The 16960-nt window shown below is 54.9% G+C and overlaps 2 protein-coding genes across 2 annotated transcripts; one reads left to right on the forward strand and one right to left on the reverse strand.

The window, feature by feature from the left end:
* Positions 1–418: 418 nt before the first annotated feature.
* Positions 419–10103, forward strand: PCYOX1L (prenylcysteine oxidase 1 like). The gene is made up of 6 exons (XM_037907334.2): positions 419–939; positions 2247–2453; positions 3231–3405; positions 3633–3844; positions 4072–4212; positions 8187–10103. Exons 1-6 carry the CDS (start codon positions 819–821, stop codon positions 8843–8845), a joined length of 1515 nt encoding a protein of 504 aa, XP_037763262.1. The 5' UTR covers positions 419–818; the 3' UTR covers positions 8846–10103.
* On the reverse strand, positions 9264–16546 carry IL17B (interleukin 17B). The gene is made up of 3 exons (XM_043552903.1): positions 16356–16546; positions 13647–13981; positions 9264–13152 (listed from the first exon to the last, which is right to left on the reverse strand). Exons 1-3 carry the CDS (start codon positions 16374–16376, stop codon positions 12891–12893), a joined length of 618 nt encoding a protein of 205 aa, XP_043408838.1. The 5' UTR covers positions 16377–16546; the 3' UTR covers positions 9264–12890.
* Between the last annotated feature and the right edge of the window lie 414 nt (positions 16547–16960).

Consider the following 16960-nt stretch of genomic DNA (forward strand, 5'->3'; position numbering starts at 1 on the left):
CCATGTTTGCAAGCCAAAGGGTGCAGTGGGTGAAGATGACTATGCACACAAGGGAAAGGGACGTCATTGTGGAACAGAAGGCCCTGATCTTTCAACTGGATGTGGGTGGATGGGTAGAGCCCTGTGCCAGCTGCAGCTCAGAGCACCACTGACTTCTCTGGGGCTCTACATGGGCTTTGGGGTCCACCCACGGGGATCCAGCTGCAGGATCTGGCTTTAAGAGGGGAAAAAAGCCCTCTCTGATAGGCCTTTATCCGCCAGTGAGCTCCACTGCAACGGCCCCGTGTCCACAGTGCAGGAGCAGGGCCACGGGTGAATTTGTCTAGCTAGCAGCAGCCTGTTCCATGGCGATAGGGCCCTGCCGGCTCCATCCCCGTGAATCCTACAGGGCTCGCAGCAAGCTGGAGAGAGACACAGGGCACCCAAGCTGGGACTGGTGGCTGACCTGCAGCGGCAGCCAGCCCGGGCGCTCTCTTGAGGCAGGCACGGCAGTGCGTTCGCTCTCGGGGCGCGGTCCCTTTAAGAAGGTCCCTCCGCAGGCGCCGGGGCCAGTGCACCACGGGATCCGCCGCACGGAGCAGGCGGGGCTGGGCTGCCGATGAGCCGCGGCCGCGGCCTTTCCCGCACTTGGAGCCGCGCCGCCTTCGGCGGGCTGCGCGAGGCGGACCGAGGGCCCCGTGCTCAGCCGGCTGGGGTGTGGCGGCTCCCCCTGTGCCCGGGGGCAGCGTGGCTGGCGATGATTTGATTGCACGCGCTGGATTGGTGCATTCTCTTTCTTTTGCTAGGTGCAGCCTCCTGCTCCCCCCCCCGCATCGTCCATGATGGCTGAGCTGCAGCCGCTGCCCTGTGCAATGCGGCTCCTTTCAGCTGTCGCTCTGGGGGTGCTGCTGGCAGGTCCCTCCTCAGCTGCAGCAGGGGATGCCCCGCCTGGCAAAATAGGTAGGCGCGGCTCCTCCTCGCTGGAGAATGGAGGAGAGAGACTGAGATCAGGACAATAGAAAAGATGAATGGGGGGGGGCAGCCACTGATCAGAAGAGGCCAAGGAGTGGCGGGGGCTGAAGAGGCATTGGCAATGGGGGTGGGGGGAGAACCCAGCCTTGGAAGAACGGTGCTGAGGGCCAGGATTCAGGGGTATCCGCAGGTCCAACAAGGGCTGCTGTGATCAGGGTGGTGAAGCTTTGCAGAGCTGTGGGCCTTCAGTGCTCGCCTGTCAGGGGAGGGGGTGCAGCCATTGGCGAAGTTTGACTTCTGTATGGACGGGGCAGCTCCAGCCAGGCCAGTGGGGCTGCATGTGTGCGGGGGTGGGGGAATCCTGCGCCTGCCCGAGGCTTGCACTTGGGGAGCACTACGCCCATGGATGCCGCTCATCGGGACTGAGGTGCGTGGGTGAAGCTTTGGTAGCAGTGTTACCTGCCCAGCTCTCGCCTGTGCTGTGCTAGGTTCCAGGCAGCGTGTCTCTCTCTCCTCCTGAATCCACTCGTTTCACCTGGGGGGTATAAGAAGAAATAACTCGGAGCATTCCAGTTCTCAGGGGGCTAGGGTGCCCCGGACCTGGCGAGCCGGGTTTGCTTAGTGCCCTTTGCAAGGATCGTGTTTGTGGCCAAACTAGCCCTCGAGCTGCCAGGAGATTGGGACTGATCTGAGTGTCCCCCAGACAGCTGACCTATGGCACATGCCCAGAAGGTGGTGGTCTGCTCCTGTGTATGTCTGCTCCCCTCCCTGCCCAGGTCAGGGCTGGTTTGTGGCATGTGTCCAGTCAGTTGTTTAGCTGAATTAGCTTCTAGATAGGAAAGACCCTCGGGCTGCTGATGCTTGTGCTGATGCTGCTGTCGCACTGAGTGTGTCTGGCGTTTGGTAACGGACACCTCTGACCCTTGCTGTCCCCTTACATGGAGTTTCCCCCATCACTCAGGTTCCTCGGCCCTTCCCAGGCTCTGGGGCCGGTTTTATTTTGATCCCAGCCTTCTTGCTGGCTCACTAGGAGCGGAGTACCTTAGAGTTGCTGCCTGGGGAGCCCTAGCCACTGCTCAAGCCCATCCCAGGGTCTCGCATTACAGAGGCTTTCTTGATCTGGTGCGGTGTGTGGGGATGGCCCCCGCTTTGGGGTCCCCTCTGTACACGCTGCGTCTCCCTGCGAAAGCAGCCTCCTGCGGATGTGCTGCTCCGCTCTGTTGTGGCCGTGGTGAAAGCTGCGGGTACGTGCTTCGTGTCTAACAGGCCTGTTTCCCTTGCCTCCCTGCTGGCAGCCGTGGTGGGCGCCGGGATAGGTGGCTCAGCAGTGGCCTATTTCCTGCAGCAGCACTTTGGGCCACAGGTGCAGCTGGACGTATACGAGAAGGGCAGCGAGGGGGGTCGACTGGCCACCATCTTCGTCAACAAGCAGCAGTACGAGTGCGGTGGCGCCTCTATCCACTCGCTCAGCCTACACATGCAGGACTTCGTCAAGCTCCTGGGTGAGTGCTGCCCCTCCCATCTGGTGCACACGGGGAGTGGGCGGGAACCCCTGTGTCCTTGCCCCTTCCCTGGAGTTTGGGAAGAGAAGGTTCTCGGTGCTGACCCTGCTCCTCAGGAAAAACCTTCTGCTCCAGCCTGCAGGGCTGGGGTATTTGCAGCACAAATTCCCCTCCCCTCCAGACACCTAGGTCTCCACCTAGCTTAGGGGCCAGTCATGAGTGTGGTGAGGATGGGGGGACTCAGCATCGCCAAACCCACCAGGTTGATGTGACATCCCAACTTGATGAGCTGAATCCCCTTCAAAAAGGGCTGGTGTAGTCGGCACTCCTGCTCCCTGACCGCTCGACCCAAGGCAGGGCGTAGATAGACCCTGACATGAGCTGTGTCCCTCATTCTGAGCTAGAGGGCCAGGGAGTTGCAGGGTCGGAGAGTGGCCAACAACCTGCCTTCTATGTTTGTTACACTCGAGCCCTATCACTCCCTCGTCCTGAGGGACATCACAGGTCTCAGGACTGGGATAGCAGAGGGGCACGACAGGGGCCCTGTGGGACTTGGGCTTGGAAGAGTAGGGGCTGTGGGCAGGATCAACATCCTGACACTTCACCCCATTCCCGCCCCACGCACAGGGGCATTTTGCTGTGGGCTCGCCAGCACTCGGGCCCATCAGCAGTATCAGTCTATACAGCAAAGTCTTGTTGTCCTGTGGCCCCCGTGCTCTGGATGGCTGACTTCAGAGAGGAGGGTGAAATAGCTTCTCTCTCTGTCACCCTCTGCAGGCCTGAAGCACCGACGAGAGGTGGCAGGGAAGAGCGCCATCTTCAGTGGGGAGCAGTTTGTCCTGGAGGAGACGGACTGGTACCTGCTGAACCTCTTCCGGCTCTGGTGGCACTATGGAATCAGCTTCCTGCGCCTGCAGATGTGGGTGGAGGAGGTGATGGAGAAGTTCATGAGGTATGGGACGGCTCGGCAGCACCAGCGCTTCTGGGAGGGGAGGGAGTGGGTGTGGGTGTGGCCTTCCCCCTCTCGGCCCCAGGCCTGGTGCTATGCCCGATCCCCCAGGGGACTCTGTCACCAGGTGGCCAAGCTGAGAGAGGGCACGCTAGCCCTCCAGGCTTGGCACAGGGGCCAGGATGGGTGTGTGTGCTGATCCTGACTCCCTTTCTACTCGCCTCCTGCAGGATCTACAAGTACCAGGCACATGGCTATGCCTTCTCCAACCTGGAGGAGCTCCTGCGCTCGCTGGGCGGCGAGACCTTTGTCAACATGACACAGCGCTCTGTGGCCGAGTCCCTGCTGGAGGTGGGCGTCACGCAGCGCTTCATTGACGATGTCATCGCAGCCGTCTTGCGCTCCAGCTACGGCCAGTCGGTGCTCGTGCCCGCCTTTGCAGGTGAGGCCTGGCTGGCCGTGCCAGTGCTGTCTTCATGCTCTGCCCTGCGAGGTCTCCAGGAGCCTCCTTGGAGCAGGCAGCTGGTGCTGCTCAGTGGACCTGGGGACACTTTGGCATTGGGACATATGAAGCCAAAGACAAGCATTTATCTTCCCTGGGAGCAGGCGTCCTGGGGAAATGCGTCCCTTCTGCAAATGGAGTCTAATCCCCCTTATTCCTTTTCCCAGGGGCCATGTCGCTGGCAGGGGCTCAGGGCAATATGTGGGCTGTGGAAGGTGGCAACAAGCTGGTGTGTTCGGGTTTGCTGAAGCTAACTAAAGCCAACGTGATCCAGGCCAAGGTGACAGGTGTCTCTCTGCACAGCTCAGGTGAGCCAGCTGGGCCTTCTGGCTCCTGCCTTCGCCGGGGGGAGGTTGACATTGGGGATTGTATGTCTGTGACGAGCACTGTCAGCCTGTGGGGCGGGGTCTGAGTCTGTAGGACTAGGGGCCTCAGTGGGGCAGGGATATCTCTAGGATTAGTGCATTCCCCTTTTGCCTCTGGATTGAGGGGCATGAACAGAGCAATGGGGGAAGCAGAGGGCAGAAAATAGCAGATCTGATGGCAGGATGAGGCAGGCTGAGAGGCCTTAGATTCCCTTCTCCTCTGCCTGCCCTCTGCCTTTGCCATTTCCCCCTGCTCTGCCCATTTGTTCCTGTTAGGTTTGGGTGGATGCCTTCTCCCTGTGCTGTCATGGTACTGTAAAGCATCGATGTGAGGGTGCTTGGGATGGGTCACGCCGAGAATGCCACACACAGGACAGACTGCAAGAAACAGGGTAGACACTCCCCAAAACTGGTGGTTTATTCTAGGGCTGTCACGCAATTAAAAAAATGAATTGCGATTAATCACACTGTTACTTAAATAAATGATATTCTATTATTGTTTATTTTCGGCTGTTTTCTACATTTTCAAATATATTGATTTCAATTACAACACAGAATACAAAGTGTACAGTGCTCACTTTATATTTTTTATTACAAATATTTGCACTGTAAAAAAACAAAAGAAATAGTATATTTCAATTCACCTAATATAAGTACTGTAGTGCAATCTCTTTATAATGAAAGTTGAACTTACAAATGTAGAATTATGTACAAAAAATAACTCCACTCAGAAATAAAACAATGTAAAACTTTAGAACCTACAAGTCCACTCAGTCCTACTTCAGCCAATCGCTCAGACAAATAAGTTTGGTTACAGTTTGCAGGAGATAATGCTTCCCACATTTTGTTTACAATGTCACTTGAAAGTGAGAACAGGCATTTGCATGGCACTGTTGTAGCCGGCATCGCAAAATATTTATGTACCAGATGCGCTGAAGATTCATATGTCCCTTCATGCTTCAACTACCGTTCCAGAAGACATGCGTCCATGCTGATGACTGATTCTGCTCGATAATGAGCCAAAGCAGAGCAGACAGAAACATGCTCGTTTTCATCATCTGAGTCAGATGCCATCAGCAGAAGGTTGATTTTATTTATTTATTTATTTATTTATTTTTTTGGTAGTTCAGGTTCTGTAGTTTCTGCATCAGAGTGTTGCTCTTTTAAGACCTCTGAAGCATGCGCCACACCTCCTCCCTCTCAGATTTTGGAAGGCACTTCAGATTCTTAAACCTTGGGTTGAGTGCTGTATCTATCCTTAGAAATCTCACAACCTTCTTTGCGTTTTGTCAAATCTGTTCTGAAAGTGTTCTTACAACGAACATGTGCTGGTCATCATCCAAGACTGCTATAACATGAAATGTATGGCAGAATGCTGGTAAAACAGAACAGGAGACATACAATTCTCCCCCAAGGAGTTCAGTCACAAATTTAATTAACACATTTTTTTAACGAGCATCATCAGCATGGAAGCATGTCCTCTGGAATGGTGGCTGAAGCATGAAGGGGCATATGAATGTTTAGCACATCTGGCAAGTAAATACCTTGCTACGCCAGCTACAAAAGTGCTGCGCGAACGCCTGTTCTCCCTTTAGGTGACATTGTAAATAAGAAGCAGTCAGCAGTTTCTCCCGTAAATGTAAACAAACTTGTTTGTCTTAGCAGTTTTCTGAACAAGAAGTAGGACTGAGTGGACTTGTAGGCTCTAAAGTTTTACATTGTTTTGTTTTTGAGTGCAGTTATGTAACGAAAAAAAAATCTACATTTGTAAGTTGCACTTTCACAATAAAGAGATTGCACTACAGTACTTGTATGAGGTGAATGGAAAAATACTATTTCTTTTATCATTTTTACAGTGCAAATATTTGTAATAAAAAATACTATAAAGTGAGCACTGTACACTTTCTATTCTGTGTTGTAATAGAAATCAATATATTTGAAAAGATAGGAAAAGATCCAAAAATATTTAATAAATTTCAATTGGTATTCTGTTGTTTAACAGTGTGATTAATCATGATAAATTTTTTCAATCGCAGTTAATTTTTTTGAGTTAACCACGATTAATCGACAGCCCTAGTTTATTCTATAATTAGATTCACCAAGCCAGTAACAAGAGCTTCTGTAGCACCGCGCTGGTTAACCAGAAGCCAAACACCATCCCCCTTAAGCGTTCCAGCCCTTGGCTCCCTGCCAGACAACCAAGTCTAATATAGTGAGGGCTTACTGAAAACCCATTTCACCATATGCGAGGTTCTACCAATCCCAAAGGATCAGACACTTGCCCTCAGGTCAAAATATAAATCAGATCTTACCCAAATATCACACTGTCAGACAATCCTTAGTAAACGAACAAAAGATTTATTAAGAAAAGAAGAGTTATTGAATGGTTAAGGAATTGTATACATACAAGTGATTTTCAGTGTTCCTAGATCAGAATCATAGCAGTGAGGTGTTATCTGCTGGCTTGTAAAAGTCTCTCTGGAATCATCCCAAAAGGTTAGCATCCAAATGCAGGTTAGATGGAAAGTCTGATAGTCTTTCCATGCATTTTCCAGGGTATTCCAAATCACTATTTGGAAGATCTAAGTCCCACGGCTTAAACTTTCCCTGTTCAAAGTTCAGCAGACTAGAGATGAAAGGATCAGCCAGAGGTTTCTCTTTTTAGCTTCTAGAAGCTGACAAGCCTCCTCTCAGAAATTGTCACAGCCGGGCTTTCCTCCGAGGAAGAATAGGCAATGCAGGTATTTTGTGGACCACTGCTTTGAAGTTAATTTTCTCTTTCCTATGCATACACAGTTAATCTAGTTACACTATAAGACAACAGCCAATCATTCGTTATAACAGAAACAGATAAGCTGAAGACAACATACGTAATCTTATTAGTTCCCTGCAGCGTCTCAAATCTTTGATCTTAAGGTTTACTGAACGCTGTACATAATATAAGGCAAAGACGACATGAAAGGGAATTAGCATCTACAAACTAATTTGGTTACATTATTAAACTTCTAACAGGACACAGGTACTCAGGCAAACACATTTAGCATCTGCCCTTGATTTCTATTACTACAAATGAATGAGCTGGTGATTGCTGGTCTAGTACATCTCTTTGTAATTCACAGACAAGTGAGTTGTCCTGATACAGTTGTAATGCCTCTAGTTTAGTTGCTAAGGGTCTTACACAGGTGGGCTGCTCTGCCAGTGTCACAATCAGCCTGGCCTGTTGGGTGAGACTCCGATCTGACTCCCACATGGTTTTTGGCACTGGCTCCTACTTCACCGGTGCCCTTCTTTTGGCTGTGGCTGTCTCTGTTGACCCAGACCAAGCTGGCTGTGGCTGGACAGGTCTTTGAGGAGGGAGAGCTGTGAAATGGGAGGCTGCAGTGCAGACCTCTCACACTAGAGGGTGCAATGAGGCTAGCGTATGGCTCAAAAGCTCTGCGCTGAGATACCGGCATCTCTGTGGCAGCAGGTGTTTCTCCAGTCTGTGCTGGGGAGGGAGACTGTTACCCCAGCCCCGTCTGCTGCCGTGGGAATGGGAATGTTTATTGATCAGCCACAGTTTGTCTCCTTTGCTCCGTGACCCCGTGTTGCCTGACTGCTCTGCCATCTGCCAGGTGACTCCCCAGGACTGGAATGGGGGCATTGGGGGGATGTTGCAGTCTAATAGTGAGATACGGTGGGAGTACGGGGGGGGCTGGACTGGAATAGCAGGGAGCTGCAGGTCAGCACTGAGGTGCGCTGGCAGAGCTGAGGTGGGCTGCAGGTCAGGATGGCGGTGGGGAGTGTGCCCAGTGCTTTGCCTGGCTATGGTTTGTGCTTTCGGTGCCCCCACCTTCCTGAGCGCTGAACCTGATGCTGTTGGCAAACGATGCTCTGGGCTGATGGCTGTTCTGAGTCTCCGTGCTGTCCCTTTGCAGACGGGAAAGCCCTGTACCAGGTGCGCTATGAGGATGACGAAGGCCAAGCTTCGGCCTTTTACGACATGGTGGTCATCGCCACGCCGCTGCATTCCAGCAAGAGCAACATCACCTTTGAGAACTTTGACCCCCCCATCACTGACTTCCCAGGCTCCTTCCATCCCACCATCACCTCCGTCATCCACGGCTACCTCAACTCCTCCTACTTCGGCTTCCCTGAACCCAAGCTCTTCCCTTTCGCTAGCATCCTCACCACTGACTCCCCTGACCTCTTCTTCAACGCCATGGACAACATCTGCCCCGTCAACATCTCAGGCACCTTCCGACGCAAGCAGCCCCAGGAGGCTGCCATCTGGCGGGTCCTTTCCCAGCAGCCCCTGGACAAGCAACAGCTGAAGACCCTCTTCCGCTCCTACTATTCAGTCCAGGTGACAGAATGGCAGGCCTACCCCCACTATGACTCCACCAAGAGCATCCCGCCCATCATCCTCCACGACAACCTCTTCTACCTCAATGGTGTGGAGTGGGTGGCCAGCTCCATGGAAATGGCTGCTGTGGCAGCCAAGAATGTGGCGCTCCTGGCATACAACCGGTGGTACCAGGACCTGGAGAAGATTGACCAGAAGGACTTGATGCACAAGATGAAGACTGAACTGTGACACCAGGGGGCTGCTGGGGAGCTGGCCAGGAGCCTCTTCATATACTAGCCTGCTGAGGGTTTATCGTTGGGGGAGAGACCACTGGATTTCTGGCCGAGAGGAAGGGAGGGTCTGACCAATGAGGTCCTTGTATGTTGTTGCCTTCAGTAACGCCGTCCCTGCACCACCCTGTGGAGCTAATGCGAGGTGCCTGCTACAGGCATCAATGCTCAGGCTTCCTCCCTACCCAGCTAGCACCAGGGAGGGGTGAGGAGGGAACCTAAGCTCATTACCAGGGAACTGCCAGCCAGGACCCATTTCAGATCCTAAGTCGGGCTGGGGCTGTGGATGGGGTGGAGGTGGGATGTGCAAATCCATTCTCCGATCACTTACCTTCTGGGACTTGAGTGTGGGATCCCATGAGACTTTCAAGGGGTAAGATATGATGATGGGAAGAGCAGATATGGGGCCTAAAATATGTGGCCATGTGCCTTGGGCCCTGACCCCTATGGGACCATGTACCATGGGCACAGATCCAGAGATGGATATGGACCTTCTAGTATGACCCACCTAGCAAGACCCAGCTATCCTATAGACTAGGGCTGAGTCTAGGCAGTTGCCTGGCCCCAGCATTTCCTGTGCAGGACTCCCCTGGCTAGCAGTGCAGTCACACTCCTTGCTCTAGCTGCTGGGGTTGTCATCAGTCCTTGCAAGGCCTGTGCTGGAGCCAGCGCTCAGGTCTCGACAGGTATGTGGTTCTCCATGTCTGTGCTGTGAGTCCGTTTGGCTAGTGGGTCCCTCTCAGCTTCTCACCCAGAGCTGCTCTCTTGCTTTGTTAACCAAGCCCATCAGCTCCCGTCTAAACACAGGCAGGCAGGGCAAGAACTGGAGGGAGCTGCCAGCTAGAAGGGCCGATGCTGCAGCAGTCACAAGGCCCACTCACCTCCCTCTCTGTACATGCATGACGTCCGAACCTCTTTCCCAGCGATAACCCTGACCCCTTTGGGCCTTGCTAGCCTCTCTAAGCCCATGCGTGGGGACAGATTGAACGCACACTCAGAAAGCGCTGTAGCAGCTGGCGGTCCTTGGCAGGTTCCCTGGGGCAGAGGGATTGATGCTCAGTGTAAGACGGGTTTTCAACCTTTCTTGAGTCATGTCCCCTGAATCTTTAAAAAAACCGGTGAAGCCGCCCCCTTACAAAATGGGACTGTCCAATGTAATCTAGAGGGACTTGAGGCCATTAATACATTGATTTCAATAAAGGGGATTCTACTTGAAATAAATCAGTCCTTTGATCCTGCTGTCCAACGGAGCAGAGGCTAGAAAACCTTTTAAAAGCACGTACCTTAATATCCACCCGGTGTTCAGGGCAGTATTTCTCAGTTTCAGCATTGAAGACCCCGTATGCCCCGTCACAACACGCACTGAAATTTGGCCCAGATGCCCCTGTCATACAGGGATGGCTGGGCCAGATTTCGATGCCTGGCGTGACCCCATGAATGAGGGGAAAGGCTGGCAGTGCTGCCTAGAAAGTTTGACGTGGGGTGCCCTCTGGCTGAGAGCCGCTTGTGAGCTAGTGAAAGCTCTCCTTGCCTAGAGCCATGTGGCTTCAACCACCAGCCCACAGCATCCCTGTGGTCCCTGAGGAGCTGAGACTGTTCTGCTGGCTGGATAGGCCCTGTGGTAACAGATGGAAACTGGCCAGCAGCATCCCCAGTAGAGGGGGGGCTGAGGAGTTCAGTTTTTGGGACTAGAAGAAAAGCATGAGCACTCCCTTCTGGCTCCTTGAGGAATGGCCGGCCCCACTGCGGGAGGAGGGCCCATGCACTGGGGCTAGTGCGCTGGAGGAGAAGTAAATGCCAAGGAGCCCTGTTAGGCTAAGGAGCGGTGCCTGCAGGTTGGGGTGAGGGATGCCCTTTATTGTCAGCCTCCAGTGCCATCTCTGAACTACAGAGCAGAGCGTGTAACCCACCCCCTGCCAACCACAGCTCCAGCAGGGCCAAGACACTAGGGGCACTGCCTCCCTTCTGACCATCCCCATTAAAGCTCCCGAGCTGTTCGGGTCGGTGACTTGCTTGCTGTGCCGGCTCTGGGGGAACAGTGACTGAGGCTGGGATGGGGTGGTGGCCGTCACCCCTTCCTTGGGGGAGAAATACTTTCCTCAGTAGAAACAGAGGGAGCTAGTGGTCTGCACTAGGACTGCCTGGCCCAGGGCACTGGCCAAGCCTCCCCACCTCTCTTTGCCTCAGTTTCCCCATGTGTACAATGGGTAACACAATAGCAGCTGTGAAGCTGAGTTGGTCAGTGTGTGTGAAGGGCCATGGTGCTGCTGAAAGTGAGCCCAGCTCCCCTCAGGCTCATCCTGAAGACACTGCCTCTCAAGCTAGGCCCAGCCAGATTTCATCTGTTTTTCGGTGTCCCCTCCCTGCGCTCTGTGAGGGGGCAGTAGCAGGGCCTGGTGCCATTGTTCTGTTGGTGGATGCAGAAGAGGGCATTGGAGGGGCTGGCAAAGGGGAGATGGGCTCTGATCAGCGAGGGGAGGAGGGATTGACACTCCCAGGGTGCCGAGGGGCAGTCCTGGTCTAGTGCCCAAAGACCAGCCAGGAACCAGCCCCTTCCTCATGCTGCCTGGCTCTGTACCTGAACCAGGCTTGCCTGGGGTGAGAAGCTAATGCTGTGCCCCCATTCCACTCCCAGCTGTCTTCTGACCCCATCCTCAAGACCTCTCCTGCCCTGCTCCTGGGGGGCTGGTTTGCTTCATGCATGGGTAGATGTGGCAGCCTTCTCTAGAGGGCACTGCCCCTCCCCAAGGGGTGATTTCTATGGTGGGCTTCCCACTTGTTAGCACACACTACCCTTGGAAGGCAGTAGAAGCCCTTAGGCCCTTGGCAGCCAGCCAGGCTTCCTGCTCCAACCCGGACCCTGCTATCAGGTGTTTCTAGTGGGGCCAGGACTGGTCCCGGTGGCACTGAGATAAGGCACGTTCCTCACAGCTGGGTGCAGCCCAACAGGAGTGGCAGGGTCCAGGGAGCCTGGAATTTCAAAGGCAGCATCTGCTGCCGGGGGCTTATGTTCAGCAGATGTGCCCCCATCCCAATGATAAGCTGCTGGCAGTGGCCCACAGCAGCCCTGGCTTGTGCTCTCACTAATACCTGACCAGGTCAGAGAGTTGTGGAATCGGCTGCAGTGAGCTGGAGTCAGGGTGCATTGTACTCACCATCAAATACAAGCCCCCCCTTGCAGACCTGGGGCGTGTGCAGGGCTAGCCTGGCCACACACTGGATCTCCTGTGCTGGCACTGCTGGGAGCGATAGGCCGCCCCATCCTAGCAGCAGGGGAAATCAGGCCAGGAGCAGCTGCCTCTCCCGGCCTCTTTGCCTGAGGTGGTTCGGGACCTGCCCATGAGATGTTGCCTCCCTTCTGGTCATGCTGCCTGGCCGCGAGAAGGGGCGGCCCCTTGGACTTGGTGGGACAGTTAGCCCGAAAGGCTGTGCAGCAATGCGAGTGCGTGGACGCGAGCTCAGAACTGAGTGGCTGCTGAGCAAGGGGAGCAGGTGACAGGTGGCAGCCGATGGGGCCGTCTTGAGGGGCATGGGGAGTGGGAGTGGCAGCCTTGGAGCCCTGGATAGCAGCCACCTCCGTCTCCCCCTCCCCTCCATTCTTCTGCTTGAGCTAGCTTGGGGCGAGGGTTGCAGAATGGCCTTCCTTTCAGGGCCCTGCTGCAAGCTGCAGAGCTGGCATGGCACATTGGGCACCCCAAAGAGCAGGGCCCTGTGGCAATTGCTCATGCTGGAGGCCGGATAGGGATATGTGGGTGCAAAGGGGCAAACCATCTCTAGTCTAAGCAGCTGCCTCCTTGCTTCAGATCCCCCACCACCACACACACACAGTGCTTGTGCCTTGACCACCTCTCCTTGCGGGAGAGGCTTGGTGGGCAGTGGCTGGGGCCTTTGCCAAATGGATCCAGCAAGTGGAGGAGGCTGGTTAGACTGGAGCTGGTGTCCATATAGAGGCCGGGGGTTTGGTGCTGCCAGCATGGAGTGAGGGTGAAAGGTCCCTCTTGTCCTCAGAAGATGCAGGTGCAGCCCACAGCAATGGTCTCCATGACCATCTTGTACTCCTTGTGGCACCTCTTCTTCTTCCTGCGGGTCTTGGCTCCCGAGCCCTCAGGGGGGTGGCAGAGGAGCCGGCGGACGGGCAGCTTGCTGTAGATGGGGATGCTGACAATGGTGCGGTCCTCCTGCATGGTGAAGGGGTTGATGCAGCCGGTGCAGAGGCACTGCGCCTCTGGGATGTCTGCTGGGATCCGCGTTGGATCGTGGTTTATACTAGAGAAGAGGGGGAGCGTGAGGCTGACAGAGCCTGTAGGGGAAAGCAGGGATGCGGGCAGGAGTGCAGGCCACTTGCACACGGAGGCGCCTTGGACGAGTGTGTTTTTGTGAGGGGGCAGTGCCTGCACACAGGGAAAGGGGGAATACGTGCCACTATAATGCACACATGGAGAAATGAGCCTGCACCGGGCTCTGCCTGTGCATGGATTAATGGGCACCCATGTTGCAAAGCCCACACCTGGGGGAATGGGTTCGTATAGGGCAATGGGCACATGCATGCTCAGGGATGCAGATCACTCACCCAGTGCAATCACTACCCAATGGAACAGCACCCATAGGCGTTCCCCACTTAGTGCCCATTAGGGCTCACAGGTGAGTGTCTAAGTGGGGTTTCCTTCACAGCAGAGCCTTGCCCTGTTCCTTTGTGGTGCTGGCGAGAGCCCTGCCCTGGGAGTGCCAGTCCCCAGGAGCGCTTTGCCCGGCAGTCTCACCTGTAGGCCCACGGAGACAGACTCCTCTTATTGGACCTCCAGAGTCTCAGGTTGACCTGGCACTTGCTGTCAGCTGGCTCCGAGCTGTTCTGCAGCTGGCTCACCATCTCCTGGATGCTCTGTTCGTAATCCTCCAGCAGGGTGTAGGGGCTGTCTGCCGCTGAGGCCATGGAGTTCCCCTTCAGCACACGGTCGGGGCCAGGTGCCTGTGCCTCCGGCAGCTGGACCTCATCCCTAGCCGGTCCTTTCCTCTTTCCTTTCGCTCCCTTGCTTTGGTGCTTGGGTTCGGCAGCAGCAGCCCACGCGAAGGAGACAGAGAGCGCGCAGAAGAGAAGCTGAGAAGGAAGCCAGGACAGGGCATGACTCTCCAGGCACTGACCAGCACTGGGCTTCCACCCAGCCCATGCTGGGCTGGGGCCCTTGGAGGTTATGTTCAAAGGGAACAATGTTCTATCATAGGAATTGCCGAACCTACCAGGGCTGGAATGTCCCAGAGGGGCATCAGTGCGGGGAGGCAGTATGGGGTCTAGTGGTAAAAACAGACTAGGGCAGCAGGACTCCTGTGTTCCATTCCTGAGTGCCACAGCCTTATTGGGTGACCCTGGGTGAGCTCTCAACCTCTCTGCTTCAGTAAAGTGGGGCAAATGAGACAGGTTCTCCTTTGTAACAGGCTCGCAGGCGGGGATTCCAGCAACGATCTGTCTGGGGGGAGATTGCCCTGTGAAATCTAAGCTCCTGGGGTGGCGTTTCCTGTAGGCACATCCTGTAAGGTGTCAGCCTCAGGTGCCCACTGTGCTGGCTGGGTACATGGGGCGGTTGGCTGGCTCAGCCTTGCTCCTAGTTACCAGCAGCTGGCAGCGTTCCCAGCTTGCTAGTGGGGAGAGCCCCATGGTGGCAGTTCCAAAGCTAGGCTGGCTGAATAGCTGCTTGTTGCAAGTGCCCTGAGTGTTGCAATGATGTAGGGGGGAGGCCGTTTGCAGAAAGTCAGGACAAACTCCCTAGTAAGCTGGACAGGCTGGGGGGAGGGGACTAGCCCCCATGTCAGGTTGGTTTATTAATGGGATAGAAAGGGTTTCTCTGTGTTTTTCCCCTACGGCCAAGGCAAACAGAGCTTTGGTCTGTTTATTTCCTAAGCCACTGTTTGCAGGGCTGGCATGGCAGAGACCTGCAGGAGGAAATGATTATAGAGCGACAGCGGCCAGTCTAGCTTCGCTGGTGAAATGCAAAAAGATAAACCCACCATGGAAAGTCAGTCCTGAATGCACTGCTGTACCAAAGGCTGGCAGTGCCACAGGGATGTGTGTTGGTGCACATCTGCAATTCCCACCCTGATGGCATCTCTAGTGGACCACTTGTTGTCATGAAAAGTGGGGAGGGGGATTCTGGGTGTTGTAGCTGCAGGTGGGCGGATCTACAGCAGAACATTAGATCAACTCAGCTAGATGACTTGAGTGTGTGAAGGATCCACACCCCAAGCCACGTCGTTAAACCAACGTAAGTCCCGGTGTAGCCAGCGCTAGATCGATGGATGAGTCTTCTGTCGACCTAGCCACCGCCTGGGGGGCAGGTGGATTTGCTGCCACGCCGGGAGAACCCCTCCCATCGCTGCAGTACGTGTCTAGTGGAGGCTTAGCCTGGGATACTCCGACCCTCTGGAGCCACTAGTGCAAACCCTGATAGGGCCAGCGCCCCCACCCCCAGGGGAGACTGACTGAGCCCTCATCTCTCGGAGGTAGATAAAGTGAGCTGTGTGCAGTTTCCTGTGTCTTCGGTGCTAGCCCCTCAGCCCCAGTCTCTGTTTGTTGTGTATGGGTGTTATAGCCACCCTGGGAGAAGGTATTTTTGTTCCCCCCTGCCCCTTGACTAAAATGCCCTTCCCCTCCCCAGCTTACTGCTCCGCTTTGTTGGGTGGACTATATGCTCCCCACCCCAGAGGTGGCTGCATCGCTGTAGGGTGTGGTACATGGCCATTGGGTGGTAGGGGGCTGCCAGAGTACCTGAGCCCCCAGGGACTGGGCTACTGAGGTACCTGCCCTGTGCCCTGTAAAGATTCCATTCTCCAGGCACAGTCCATGACCTGAGTTGTGTCTCCTTTGCCTGTTGTGAGCCAGTGCTTTGCCCTTTGGCCTTTCGCCTCTGCTCCCTCCCTTCCTGTCTCTGGCCCAGTCACAGTGCAGGGCTCTGTGGCACTGTCTCTCACGCTTCTCCCTGCAGGAGCCTGCTCCATCCTTAAAGGGCAGAGCAGGCTTCCCAACAGCAAACGAAGCCACTGTTTCTACATATAGTCCCCAGTTGCAACTGGACACAGGAGTCTTCTTCACTCCCTGTCCTAAACTCGTGGGGCGTGACATTGTGTCCAGATAAACAGCTGCCATGCCCCACCCCAGAGGTGGTTGCATTTCATTGCTGGGTGCCATGATTCCTACATGTGTCTTAGCTTGCAGAGTGCTTGGGATCCTTGGGGCTGAAAGGAGCTCTCTAAATGCAAGCTGTTCTCCAGGCAGGAGCTCTCGCCCTGGCCCCTTTGCACTGGAATCTCTGCAGCCCACAGGCTCTGTGGCTGTTTTGTCCCAGCTATGCCAGGCGTGGGGAGCAATAACTCATCCAGGCAGAGCGCCTGTTTCCAAAGCAAACAAACCCAACCAGCCCTTAATAAACAGAGCGTAAATAAAAAGCACCAAGTTTAGTGAAAGCAGCCCAGGCACCTACCAGGGATGGAGCCCAGTCCATGGCAGAGGGTGACTCGGAGACTCCTCGCCGCAGTGTGACAGGAACAGGATGAGCCAGGCGATTTAAAAAGGAAAGCACCAGCCCCTAATCTCTGCAATGCCTGGGGGTGGGTCTGGCAGCACAATGAGCTTCCCCCAGGTGCCAGCACGGGTGTTGACAGAAGGGACAATGGCTGGTGTTGTCTGGTGCTGCGGGCGGGCGGAATGTGGGCTCCCCATGGTCCATGTGCCCTTTGCTGACGGCGTGAGTTCACGGGCTGTGTTTGCTTAAATACCTGCAGCCCCAGCAACGGGGCAGGCTGAAAGCAAAGTCCCTTGGGAGCACTTTGGAAAGGGTAGATCATGCCATGCAGACTGGCTGTGGTGTGCATGGTGCAGGCTGCATAGGGCAGTGGCAGGAACACAGGGCTGGGAGCAGGTACCCTGAGTTCGAGTCCTGGCTCTGGACACTGCGGTCATGGCCCTTCCGGGGATGTAGAGGCTTCTCTCTTGGACAAGGGTTTGGATTCAGCTGATGAGTAGCTAGTGGAAGGTCTCATCTGGAAACTGTTCGGTGGCCTGTGTGAGATATTGTGGGGGGGTCAC

Source organism: Chelonia mydas, chromosome 8 (assembly GCF_015237465.2).
Source record: "Chelonia mydas isolate rCheMyd1 chromosome 8, rCheMyd1.pri.v2, whole genome shotgun sequence".
In the NCBI taxonomy this organism is placed as follows: Eukaryota; Metazoa; Chordata; order Testudines; family Cheloniidae; genus Chelonia; species Chelonia mydas.